At 45.6% G+C, this 13948-nt stretch overlaps 1 protein-coding gene across 1 annotated transcript in view; it reads right to left on the bottom strand.

Annotated features, from left to right (window-relative positions):
- Positions 1-13948, bottom strand: part of METTL24 (methyltransferase like 24) — a 109418-nt gene that overhangs the window by 65608 nt on the left and 29862 nt on the right. Inside the window, exon 2 of the mRNA XM_040983134.1 lies at positions 732-830. Within this exon, the coding sequence (XP_040839068.1) occupies positions 732-830 (99 nt within the window). The remainder of the gene's footprint in view (positions 1-731; positions 831-13948) is intronic.

Consider the following 13948-nt stretch of genomic DNA (forward strand, 5'->3'; position numbering starts at 1 on the left):
TCCTCTCTCTCAGCTCCACTGGGGTTGGAGTGGGGGCAATTTCACAAACGTGGCCTCTGCTCAGCTCCAAGGCAGGTGTTAATCTACTAGCACTTCGCAGTTCATAGACTAAATGTCCTCGCCTGTCTCTCCTTCCCCCGGGATTAGACAGCCCAAGGATGAACTCTTCTGACTTAGTGGATGTCTCTGCCTAATACAGCCAGTAGCTTGGCAGGAGCTGCCAGGATGGGTTAAGTCACTCATATTAACTGGCACTCAGGAAGGCTGCAAAGTGCTTGAAGGAAACAATACGCCTTCGGAAGCAGTCACTTCTTCCGCTTGCACAGGCTCCTGTGCTCTATCACATGACACATCCCCGAGCTGCCTGGCATCTGGAGCCAAACCTTGAAAAGGCAAAAATCCTCCAGGTCCACGTGGAAGCCCAGGCCTCTGTGTGGTGCCTGTGCTTGGTAACACCCTCACTTGCCTGCTCACAGGGAGGGAACTGATGCCTCCCACAACAGTTTGCTAAAGTGGATCCTCAGAAGGCTTTGAGATGAATCCTTAAAACACCTCCCTCTCCTGCGAGGCAGAACAAAAGGGGAGCATCTTAGTGCCCTATGTCCCTGCGCTGTCCCTCCAGGAGTTGCTGAGATCTGCCCCACGTCTCTTTCAATCAACCCTACTTTCACAAGATCAACCAGTAGGAGCCAGAAATTCCAACCGGATCTCACATGACCCCCAGAGCCAACCTGTGTTGTGCTGATGTAGTTCAGGAACCTCGCGGCTTCTTCATCTAGGGAGTGGGCAGGGCCGGCCCAAGGCTGCAGCTCAATGTGCCATCGGGGACCCTGTGGGAGATGAGAGAATACAGGCAGTGGTAAGGAAAGGGGGGCTTGGGAGGGTAGGAACTGGGGTTGAAAAGAGCAAGGCTACCGTGGCCAGCAGCAGACCAAGCAGCAATCAACTCAAATGCACCTGCTGGCATCTGGGTCATGTCAATCACAGGGAGATCCAGGAAGCCTGAGAAAGCCCAGCTCTCCAGGAAGCAGAGGATGGCCATGGTCCTGGGGCCCTGTTTGACCGAAGGCTTCGAATTAAAGGCAATCTCTAGTTGCCCTCCTGGGTTCTTGTTTCATAGTGGCTTCAATGTTACATGATGCTAGTCCCCATTCAGAGGTTAAGCCCACTGGTCTATTACAGTCCCCAAAATTCAGGACTTCAGGCAGATGACTCCCCAAGGTCAGCGGTGTCCTTAGTAGTGCTGTCATGCTGCAGCGGCCTCTTGGTGGGAAGAAGCACTCAGTGGATCCGGACAGCTTCCTCAGCACAGGGTGACGGCGTCTGATCATTTTGCAGCTGGGACAGTGCAGCGGGGGCAAGGAACTCAGAGCCCTCTCTTCAACAGGGGACACAAAGCACTGCCTTGAAGAGGAGTCAGGCATGACCCTCTGAATCCCTTTTCACAGCAGTGGTTGAGCCAGGCTGGAAGGCAGGCAAAAGTTCCCGCAGGCAGCAGGGGAATACCTGACTATCTGACTTCAGTAAAGACTACAGGTGTCATGGCCAAATGGTTAGACCAGGAACACAAGCCCCTTGGGTGGTATCAAGAAAGCAAGGGAGGTGACTGGGAATAAGACAGGGATCACTCATGGGTGTGTGCCTGGCACCATGGCAGCACTTGACTGCCACCCAGTCCATCAAGCAATATTTGTTGAGCATCAGCCTTGCTGTACCAAGCTCAGATTCCCCCAGGAAGATCTCCCAGAGTCAGACAGGTGGAGGTGAGGGGGTTAGATGTGTGCAGGAAGACTAAGACATTCCACAGAGTCATTCTTTCCAGAAAACAACTTCCTGCCACAATCCTGAAGCATAAGTGCTTTTGAACACATGCACATCCTGGTTTTGTGGGTTACGGCCTCCTGTCTCCTCTCCCCCGCTATGCAGCAGCAGGACAGGCACCTGCCAGCGGGTGGGTGTGTGTAGGTGCTACAGCAGTTACAGCAACCTGAAGCTCCCCCAGGGTTTCATCAGACCCATAAAACTTGATGAGAACAATGCAGTACACACGTTCTGGTTTCCTTCTAACTCAAGTGTAAGCCAGGTTTTCCTTTTTTCTTTCTTTTTTTTCCAATCCTGGGTCAAATAGTGAGATGTCACAGGCCACTTGGATTGTAGTGCCTCACCTCCTGCTGTGGCTTGGAGCAGCCACAGACAGCAAGAAAACAAACAGACGCGGCTGCGTGCCAATGAAGCTTCATTTACAGAAACAGGCGGCGCCCGGCTGCCCTTGGCCTGCGAGCCGTACTTTGCTGACCCCTGCTCCAGATGATTCTAATTGCTTGGCCTAGAAGACTGTTTACTTGGAATAAGGCAAGGAGGACAGATTGTGATAACTAGATTATAACCATCTTTCTAATCTGAGTGACTCAGAAAAAAATCAGTCAGATCTCAGCAGGATTCAGTGGGCTCCTTCAAACTGGCTAAAACCGGAGGGAAGTCTGCAAAGAGACTACTACGATTTCAAGAAATCAGTGAGAACCAACACAATACCTGTGGCTGGTGACACCTGAGAGCCCACACAAGCCCTGGGGGAAGGGGCATGGAGAGAAATTTAACAGAGTAGCACAAGTGGACCCAACATTGTGGCACAGCGGCTTAAGCCACTGTCTGCTATTATAAACGAGGCTTGTGTGAGTCTTACCTGCTCCACTTCCAAACCAACTCCCTGCTAATGCACTTGGGGAAAACAGCAGAAAATGGGCCCCTGCACTCATGTGGGAGACCTGGATGGAGTTCAGGCTTTCCATCTGGCCAGCTCTGGTCATTGTACCATTCTGAGAATGAACTAGCAGGTAAGAGATCTCTCTCATTCTTGTTCTCTCTCTCTCTCTCTGTAACGCTGCCTTTCCAAAATCTAATCTTAAGAAAAAACAGAGATGAATGCAGCCACCACGCTTCCTAGTGCCCCACCTAAAGGGAAGCCAGTATGTTGTAGGTGAGGAATGACTTCTGGGGAACTTCCATCAGCAAGGCCACTGTATTTGAATTCATGTGTCAGAACTGGGCCTCTTCAGTGGCTCAGATAGAGCAATGGACGGCATACACAGACATACATGGAGAATATAACAGTCTATCGGAGTCTGCAGAGGACATCTGATACCATAGCAAAGGATGAAGGACAGAACAAATTGGTCAACTACACCAGCCAGGCGTTGACATCAAGTATCTATGCGATTGGAGGCTCTAAGGTGGACTATGTCAGTCACTGGACCTTGGAAGAATTTGCTCATCTTTGGTGTGGTGAGATTGGCCGCATTTTAGAACTATCAAAACCATTTAAGCAGAACCCTTGGAGCATGCTCCACAAAGGGAACCCTGGGATGACATCGGGTAGCTGTTCCCCATCCCTGGGTACTGAAGTGATTTGGAGGCTGAGTGTGGCTTCTCCCCTTATCTTCCTCCTTCCCCCAGATAAAGGAAGAAGAAAAAGAAAATTTGGAAATAATGGTCTCATCTTTCCCCTAACCCTTGACCCTTCCCACCCTAACCAACTATGTAAACACCATCAAAAATAACATTAAATATTATTGTGAAAATACTATTTTATAATAATGTTTATCCTCAAACAATTCCCTAACTGCTAAAGTACACTGATCAAGTATTTTGAACATCAAGTGGTCCTAATAATTCACCCTTTTAGCTCCCAGCAGGTGGAGATATGGATCCCCAGTTTTATCTGCCATCCAAACTTTCTTGCATGTGGGTGGCAGAGGCTGGCTTAAAAGACTACTGTGTCAGATTATACTGTCTTTGCCAGGCCTGAGCTGAAATAGCAGGTGCAACCTTGTAGTGAGTGCTCATGGAGCAGACCTGCTTATCAGCCCCAGCAGGGATGGGGACCCCTCTCTATTTTTGAAATTTGTCTGGTCCTGCCCCACAAACCATTAAGATATTCACATAAAGGAGGCTTAGCCCCCAACACACACGCACACACATACACACACACACACACACATACACATACACACACACACACCAGACAAGTATTTCTCAATATAGTAGGGGAATTTTCTGTTGTTAAATATTTTTTAATGAAATTATTTGAAAGGCTAAGTGACAGAGAGAATCCAGGCACCTAGAACACCATTTGAGTTTCCTACATGAGTATCAGGGGTCCAAGCACTTGGGCCATCCTCTGTTGCTTTCCCAGGCAGATTAGCAAGGAGATGGGTCCAAAGGAAGTAGGCAGGACTAAAGACAGGTGCTCTGCTACGGGATGCCATCATTGGGTTAGCTTGCTGTGCCATAATGCCAGCCTGGGGCCTGAATTTCAAAGGACTGGAAGGAACCATGTGTTGTTTTGTGAAAGCCTGTCCAACACCTTCCCTGTGGAGGGGGGCGTCGATTTTGAAGTTGGAGGTCTTCCTTCCCCAAAGGTGAGTCTTTTATTGCCAGAAGATCAGGCGTCTGACTCCATAAGATCTCAATGTGCACAACTGCAAGGCCTCCTGGTATTTTTATCCTTTGTGATCTCAGCATTATAGCTTGTTTCTTGAAAAAAAGGAAAGTGATTCTCCTAAGCCATAAAACAGAATTGCCGGATGTCACCCCTCAAAGATAATACAAAATTAAATCAATCTTTTAAAATATTCCATTTCCTACCAACCTACACTTAGGCATAAAATACCGAAAGCCTGAAAAAACTCAGGGAAAACAGAATTAAAGCACAAGTTGATTTTGGTGCAAAAAAAAATGTTGAAATGCATGCATAGTTTTGTAGAATGTGCATTTTCCTTGAACTTTTAAAGCTCCCTTGTAGAAAACGAAGACCATAAGCCCTAAGCAAAGCTAGTGGCATGAAAAACAAAACAGGACCATCCATGACCTAGAAAAGATAGTTACTGATTCTGCCTTGTGTAAAAGCTGGCTTTGTCTTAAACTTTGGAATAACAGTTCGCTTCTTCACAAACGGTTGTCTTCACATTTATAAATGACTTCATACAGCTCAGGAAGAAATTGTCCAACTAAAAACAATGTGCTGTCATCAGCATTCTTTCTTTCTTTCTTTTTTTTTAAGATCTATTTATTTAAAAGACAGAATTGCAAGAGGGAAAAATCTTCCATTCACTTGTTCACTCCTCAGATAGCCAGGACTTGATTAGGCCAAAGCCAGAACCTAGAACCCCATCTGAGTCTCCCATGTGGGTGGCAGGGACCCAAATACTCAGATAATCTACTGTTTTCCCAGGCCACAAGCACCCAGATGGGATCCTGGTGCATCACAGTGAGCCCCGGCTGATATTTCTTGATGGATATTTGATAGAGTGTCTAAAAGAGTCCTAACATGCCCATAGCTGCCGAGTCCCTGCAAGGTCCAAGTCAGCAACACAGTGCTGGGCGAGTTGGTGACAATGGAATCCTGAACAGGGTGGAGTGTGTGCCCGTGGGAGAGAACAAGGCTCCGAGGCTTCCACTCAGCCAGGCGCCAGGAAATGTGGCTGTGCTGATTCTGTGAGAGCCCAAGTTTTCCGGAAGAAACAAGCCCCAAACCAATCCAATATATTTACTGAGCAATCCTGCTGCCCTTCTGAGCTAATTCGGAGCATCTGTTCTTGGGCAGAAAGCCATGACTGAAGGAAATTGTTTCTCCCTCTTGAGGAGGGGAAGGCAGGCCACAAGAGCTGTGGAGGGTGCTCCTGAATCCAGCCATAGCTAGAGTTAGCAGACCTCGGCCATTAGGTGCTGGTGGGTTCTCCCTGAGTGTGGCCAGGGGTCATGAGAGCCGGGAATGGTGGGTGCAGTTCACACACCTGCTCGTTTGCAGTCTTGTGTAAACCACCTGGACTCAGCACAAGTACCTAAGTAACCTAAAAAGCACGTCACATCAGGCAAGCTGGGAAAGATCAGAATTCAAAGCACTTATAGCACCTGCAGCCAGTGCATCCCAGTTTGTCCTGCTGGTATACCCCAGGCACCTCTCAGGACTGCAATGGCCCCCACTGAGAGTTCAGGATCAGGGAGGGAACCCCTGTTTTCATTTCCTCCCCCATCTTTTCCTTCTCTCAATTTTAGCATCCCAGGCATTCCCACTGAGATCCAAGAGACCACAGCAGGTTTCTAAAGGCTCCTGAAACTGTGGGCAGAAGGAAGCGTCCCCTCCAGTCTGAGACTGTGGCCTCAGGAGGATGAGGCAAACCACATTGCCTGTGTTCTCTCTCCTCCCTGCCCCAGCTTGGCCTTGGACTCAAGCAAGCATAGTTACAGGAAGAGCAGGCAGAATGGAGTAATGAAATCCCAGACAACCCCGGGCTTCAGGAACCTCAAGGAACTGGAGAGTAATAGGCAAATGGAGAGAAGGAGCAACTTAGCAAATCAATCCAAAGTACTGGGTTTGCCCTAGAACTGCACATGGCTCAGACCTGGCCATGGTTAGTCCGCACGGACAGGCAGCTTTCTATCCAGAGTGGTCACAAAGGGCCAGTCTTATAGCACAGAAAACCAAGGCTATGAAAACAGAACTGACATTGAAGTTGCAACTGGGTGGGCATTTGGGTATTTAGAGATCTTGGGTTCAAGTCCTGAATCTGCTCCCTGATACTACTTCCTCCTATTGTGCACGCTAGGGGGCAGCACTGACGGCTCTAGTACTTGGGTCTTTGCCAACTATGTGGGGGACCAGGATTGAATTCCCAGCTCCCAGCTTCAGCCTGATCCAGCTCTGGCTGTTGTGCACATTTTTTTTTAATTATTTATTTGAAAGTCAGAGTTCCACAGAGAGAGAAGAAGAGACATAGAGAGAGATATCATCCATCCACAGGTTCACTCTCTAGATGGCTGCAGTGCCAGGACTAGGCCAGGCTGAAGCCATGAGCCAAAAGCACCACTCCAGTCTCCCATGTGGAAGCAGGGACACAAATATTTGGGTTATGTTTTGCTGCTTTCCCTGGCATACTGGCATGAAGCTGGATCAACAATAGAGCAGCTAGGACATGAATGGTGTCCACCTGGGCTGTCTGCATTGCAAGCAGTGGCTTTACCCACTATGCCAGAACACTGGCCTTGTTGCATACATTTTTGATAAGGTGAGTGGGACTAGACTTAAAAACTTAAGAATTAAACAAATAAGAAATAAATAATAATTATTTCAAAAAACAAATCACAACCCATAAAAGGCTTATCAGAACTTGAGACCTGAATCCAATCAGGTTGGTTGCCTGTCCAAATAAATGCAAAGGAACTTCAAAAAACTAGTGGGGGAAAAATTTTTATTTTGGTGCGTATTTTTAAAAAATTCATATCTAGTTTTCACGTAGTGCACATTTCTATGCATATTTTGAAGACTCCTCATATATTAACATTTTCCACAATATTTTAAAAACTTAGAGTCTTAGGCCCGGCACTTTGGCATAGTGGGTAAAACCTCTGCCTTAGTGCTGGCATCCCATATGAGCACCAGTTCATGTCCTTGCTGTTCCACTTCTAGTTCAGTTCCCTGCTGATGTGCCTGGGAGAGCAACAAAAGCTTGTCCAAGTGCTAAGGCATCTGCATTCCCAGGGGAAGCAGCTCCTAGATTCTGGTTTTTGACCATTCCATCTCTGGTCTCTGTGGCTATTTGGGGAGTGATCACTGGATGGAAGATCTCTCCCTCTCTCTTTAACTCTGCCTTTCAAATAAATAAACAAATCTTTAAAAACACCTCAAAGTCTTATAACATTTCGAACATCAAGGAAATAATGCAAAAGCTACCTTTGTAAGATCTTGAAAATTGCAATGGATGTGAGAAAAGCATAACCAAGAGTTACTAATGCAGGCAATGACACAAATATTGAAATGCTTTGACAAAGACTTCACTATTGTAAAAGTGCTCCATGAAGTCAAGATACACACTCTTGAAACCCATGAAAAGATAGGAAATCTCAGCAAATGTATGGGAGGTATAGAGAGCCAAACAGGAATTTTAGAACAGAAAGATATAATAACTGATATAAAAACCCCAGTGGGTGAAGTCAACTGCAGAATGAATATGAAACAAGTCAGTGAAGTTGAAGACAAGCAACTGAAAGAACAGAATTGGAGAATCAGAGAAATAAATTACTTGGAGGAGAAAAAAAAAACCATGAATCTCAGATAGGGTACCTGTGCAATAACAAGACGAAGTCTAGTATTCGTGTCACTGATAGCTTGGAGGAGCAGGAAAAAGAATGCAATATAGGGAAACACATTTAAGGAAATCATGGTTGAAAAAGCCCCACGTTTGATCGAAGACATAAACACAAACATGTAAGCAGCTCAGGAAACCCCTGAGTAAAAAAAAAAAAAAAAAAAAGCAAAGAATCCCACCCACCTTGCAAATACATCACAACACGAAAGCTCAGTGTGACAACAACCCCGAACTGCACCTCTATTCATCTGGGGACAGACTCAGTCATGCGCTAGGGTCAAAATGGTGGGTGGGAAAAGGCCCGTGCCACAGGGAACTCTTCTCCCAGCTCCCCTCCCCTGTCAAGGCCCAGCCCCATTTCCCCAAGTGCCTCTGCTAAATGTCTCTGGCAACAGACAGCTTGCCTGCTGCCATCCAAGTCCGGAACAGCAACTTGAACGCCTTCCCCATCAATCTGCCACCTCTGCAGCATTTCCCAGAGTGTGGGCTGGGAGGCAAGGGAACCAGAAATCAAATCAACTCTGACAAGAAAAAAATGCACTCTAATTCTAGCAGACCCTGATAACTTTCAGGAAGGCAGGGGGAAAAAAAAGGAAAAAAAGCAGCACAAGGAAGACCAAACACTCAGCTCTAGATTTCTTTTCCCAAATTATTCTGGTAAGTTGATGGGAAAGGGAGCCTCAAAGTGTTGGAGCTGGGTTTAATTCTGAAGCTGCTGTCTTTCAACTCACCACATTTTCTGTGTGTCCAAATGGTTCAAAGGCAGGTGAACTGTAGATGCATCAGGGGATGGTTAAGAGGATAAAATATCATAGATTTTCAGGTTTAAGCAGAGGCAGGCAAAAGGGAAGCTCAAACAGGATTATTTCCAGTGAGATTCGAGAGGCATTCATTCATTTCCATGAAATCAAAACTAGACAGTGTCTGCATGCATAGCAGGGACTCAAATGTCCAGTCAGGCATTGCATGCAGTTCTACACGGACCAGGAAAGGCATGGGGAACTTGGCTCGTGCTTTGCAAGCTGGCTAGTTCAGGAATGTTCCCCCAAGTCAATAAACAGGAATGCAGGAAAGCATCTTATTTCTAATCTCTCTCTCACTCTCTCTCTCTCTTTCTCTCTCTCTCTGTCACACACACACACACACACACACACACACACACACACACACCTTCACATGTATGCACAGCCTATGCAAAATATGCAAGTTCTCTAGATTTTCTTGAGACTGAAGCAATCTGCTATTGAGTTCACACCTGACTCCCAGCAGTCAGAGCTCCCATCAGTGACCATCCTCCCCATCCCCAGGAATGTCACCAGTTCCTGAAGCATTCCCTCAGCCTAAAACACCTGCAGCACCAGCTCAGAAACCCATTTTGAGGATGCTTGGCATCCTGAGTAGCCACCAAAGCCAATGGATAGGGATAGTGGCAGCAAGCATGTGTGCACACACATGCATGCGCGTACACACACACACACACACACACACACACACACACACACACACACAAGGCCTTGGAGAGCATCTGAAACACAGCAACAGCATCCCACCCCAAAGCCTGACAACAGTACTGCAGCTACAGGGGACAGGGTCCCCATATGTGAACCAAAGCCAAATTCTGGAACCACCTCCTTGGAGAGCAGGTAGGAACAAGCAAGATACAAGGAGTTGCACCCTCAGCAGGCCCAAGGGAAAGAGCACCATGGAGACCAGGACCCTAGGCATGCTTCACAAGGATTCCCAAATGGTTAACAGTCTCCAGGTCTTTGTGAGGCTGTCACCTCCCACTAGCTATGTCATGGCCAGCACATGACTCTGTGTGTGTGTGTGTGTGTGTGTGTGTGTGTGTGTGTGTGTGTGTACCTCTGCCTGCTCACTACTCATGAACTCTCCAGTCAGTTTCATTCTACTCACATCTCATATCCATGCTGCTGCTTCTTGCCTTTAGATAGCAATGAAGATACGGTGACTGAGAATTAGAGATGGGACTCCAGTTCCAGAACATTCTTTGCATGATTCTGTATTTATAGAAATTTTTTTTCTCTATTGGAATGCACTGTAAGTTATAATGCCTGGCAAGTCAGAGGCAGCCCCAGCAATGTTTCTTTTCATCTGTGGGCAGCTGCCAGCAGTGTAAAACTAGGCACGCAGGGCCACCTGGGCTCCTGTGGAACCAACAGCACTGAAGCCCTGAGCCTCAATGAAAGATGGCCCATCTTTATGGCCAAGTGGCCCTTTTCGGGAATGTGAAAAAGTGCTGAAGGAGGCAGTCCTGTTTGGAGGTCAGTTAGGGTACGTTTGCAGCTGCACGGTTCTCTGGACTAAGGGCTATTTGGTAAACGGGATGGAGAACTCAAACGGGGAGAGGAAGGAGCCAAAGTGGCTCTGACCTTGGCCCAGTGCCCCTTGGCCCATTTCAGACAGGGATTAGTGGCAGTGATAGAGTGAACCATGCCAATAAACAGAGTGGATCTGTATGGATATGGAAAGGGCTAAAAGCCCTTGCATGAAAGAAAAATAAACAAGCTTCCTTCCACGAAGAATAAAATAAACAAATAAAAACTAACCCCCCCCAAAAAAAACCCTATCAAAGCAAGGTTACAGAAACTAAAAGATGAAAACCTAAGAAAAGATCTTGAATTCTGTGTGTGTATGTGGGGGTGGGGGAGATGTTTTTAAATGTTCTTTACGTTTCAGTTAAGAATAGCTTTAAATTTATAAAACAAAAATCGTGAGACAGTAACATACCCTTCATCCCATTTCTCCTGTTAATATGTCATGTTTGTGGCTTTGTCACAAGGAATGAACCATACCCAGCTTCCCCTATATGTATATAAATTGAGCTCTGTTTTATCCCTCCAGCCCCTAGCAATCAACAGGCTGTGTTCAGATGGAGGCTTTGTTATCTATCTACTTGTGTTTACCCATCCAAGGGAGACTAGGCCAAATGTTTGTCTTTTTGCGTCTGGTTTATTTCACTCAGCATGAAGACCTCACTTACATCAATTTTGCTGCAAATGACAGGATTTCATTCCTTTTATAGCTGAGCATTTCATCATGTGTGTATGTACCGTATTTTTTTCCATTCATCTGATAATGGACACCTTGGTGGAGTCTACATCTTGACTGTGAAGATGCTGCTGTAAATGTGGTGATGCAGGCATCTTTTTGCTGGAGTTCATGACTTTTGGGTTTATACCCACTAGGGATTGCTGGATCATATGGCAAGTTTTTAATGGCTTTAAGGTGTGTGTGTCTAAATAATCTTAAGGTGTTTTTTTTAAAAATCACCCTTAAGAATACAACAAATAAACGCATACTGCTCTAATTTGCATTCCTGCTGCAATATATAAGAATTCCCCTTTATTACACCCAGCATTTGTTGCTTTCTGTATTTTAGATATTAGCTATTCTGACCGTGTCATCATGGCTTTGATTTGCTTTTCCCTGATGACACGTGATATTTGACATATTTTCATATATTTATGGACCATTTCTATTTCCTTTTCTGAGAACTGTCTATTAGGGTGCTTGGACCATTTCTTAACTGGATTTTTTAAATTATTGTTGAGTTTTCTGAGTTGTTGATACATTCTAGATATTGATCCTCTATTGGATAAGTACCTTACAAATCTTTCCTATCATTCTGTCAGATGTTTCTTTATTGATTATTTCCTCTGCTATGCAGAAGCTTCTGAGTTTGATTCAATCCCATTTGTCTAGTTTTGATTTGTGCCCTGTGATTTGGTGGTCTTATCCAAGAAATGATCACCTACACCAACATCTTGAAGTGTTTCCTCTAGGTTTTCTTCTAACAGCTTCAATTTCCAATCTTAACATTTGGCTCTTTGATCCATCATGAGTTGATTCTTGTTATAGAGACAGGTAGGGATTGTATTTCATTCTTTTACATATATGTGGCCATTTTTTTCAATACCACCTATTGAAGCTATCCTTTCTCTGATGTATGTTCTTGACATCTTAGTTAGCAATCAATTTATTTACATACATGGATTACTTTCTGGGCTCTACTCTGTTCCATGGATCTGTGTGCCTGTTCTTACATCAGTTTTAAATATTATAATTTTGCAGTGCATTTTGAAGTCAGATATGCTGTTCTTCCCCCACCCCAGATTCACTTTACATGTCATTTGTGGGGCCAGTGGGGTGGCATAGTGGCTTTAGCCACCACTTGTAGCACTGACATCCCATATGGATGCTAGTTAGAGTCCTGGTTGCACTACTTCTGATCCAGCTCTCTGCCAGTATACCTGGAAAAGCAGTGGAGGACAGCCCAAGTGCTGCCTGCCACCCACATGGGAGACTGGGAGAAGCTTCTGGCATCAGCCTGGCCCAGCTCTGGCCACTGCAACTATTTGATGAGTGAATTGAGGGCTGGAAGCTCTCTTTGCATCTCTTCACACCTGTGTGTGTGTGTGTGTGTGTGTGTGTGTGTGTGTGTGTGCAACTGCCCTTCAAATAAAGACAATAAATTTTTTAAAAAGCTTTTTAAAAAGGTTTGTTTATATTTGTTGGGAAGACAGATCAGATTTGTGGGGAGAAGAGACAAAGATCTTCTGTCTGTTGGTTCACTTCCCAAGTGGCCATAATGGCTAGAGCTGAGCCAAGCTGAAGCCAGGAGTTCCTTCTGGGTCTCCCACATGGATGCATGATTCCAAGGCTTTGGGACATCCTCAACTGCTTTCCTAGGCCATAAACTGAGAGCTGGATGGGAGGTAAAGCAGCCAGGACATGAACCAGTAGCCGTATGGGATTCTGGTGCTTGCAAGAGGGTGGAGAGTCAATTTAGCCAGGGAGCCAATGCTCAGGGCTGAAAAAATAAATTTTTTTAAATAAGATTTTTTTTTTAAAAAAAAGGAGGCCATAAGGATAAGCCAGACCAACTCTTCACCTTACAGTTGAAAGAAACCTTTGTTCATAGAAATGACATGACTTACAGAAGGCACACAGGTAGGTGGTGGCAGGGATTGGCTGGGACTGCTGATTGGCCCTAGCCTTGCTCAGCTACACTGTGTCTCCCTCTGGGTCTCAAGGTCCTGCCTGCTTCACACCCAAGGTTCCTAATCGTGTGAATGCAACATACCACAGAGCAATTTATAAGGGATTCCTAAGGAAGACCAACGTGACTTCCTTTTTTAAAAAATTCTTTTATTTTGGTCAATGTGACTTCTTAAGCTAATAAAATCCATCAAAATGATAGATAACAGATTTGTGAAATTCTTTATCCCTCAGAGATCTAACACATTAAAAAAAGAAAAGTTACTGCGGCACTGAAGATGTCCTGAGTCAGGCATGAGGATTTAGGCTGAGAGACCTCAGGTCTTGAAGATAACAGCAATGGTGCCTGTATAAGCCTGAGTCTGTGAATAATGACCAATACCAAGGCTTGGCCCCTCACTCCCAGCTACCCTCACTAGATATGTGGCACAAAACAAAAAGAGAGCCTATTGCTTTAATCCACTGACATCAGGAATGTGGACACTCAGGTGGATATGTGCTCCTCAGCATCCCTGGCCTGTCCTGACCGATCACGCACCTCAGAGGCACCAGGTCGAACTTGGCTATCATTACGATGGGTGGTACCCTGCAGAACCTTCTGGTGTTGTACCATCCGAGACTGAACACCAGAAAAAAAAACCCTTGGTCTCTTGGAGATTTCTTGGATAGAGAGAGAAAAAAAAAGGGGGGCCGGGTAGCCAAAGTCAAATTCAGTGTCAAAATAAAACTCAGAGAAGCTGGTGAAAGCTCAGATAAAGACCACAAGGAAATTCTGGTTACAAAAC

Source organism: Ochotona curzoniae, unplaced genomic scaffold (genome assembly GCF_017591425.1).
Source record: "Ochotona curzoniae isolate NIBS_2020 unplaced genomic scaffold, NIBS_Ocur_1.0 contig_3819, whole genome shotgun sequence".
Lineage (NCBI taxonomy): Eukaryota > Metazoa > Chordata > Mammalia > Lagomorpha > Ochotonidae > Ochotona > Ochotona curzoniae.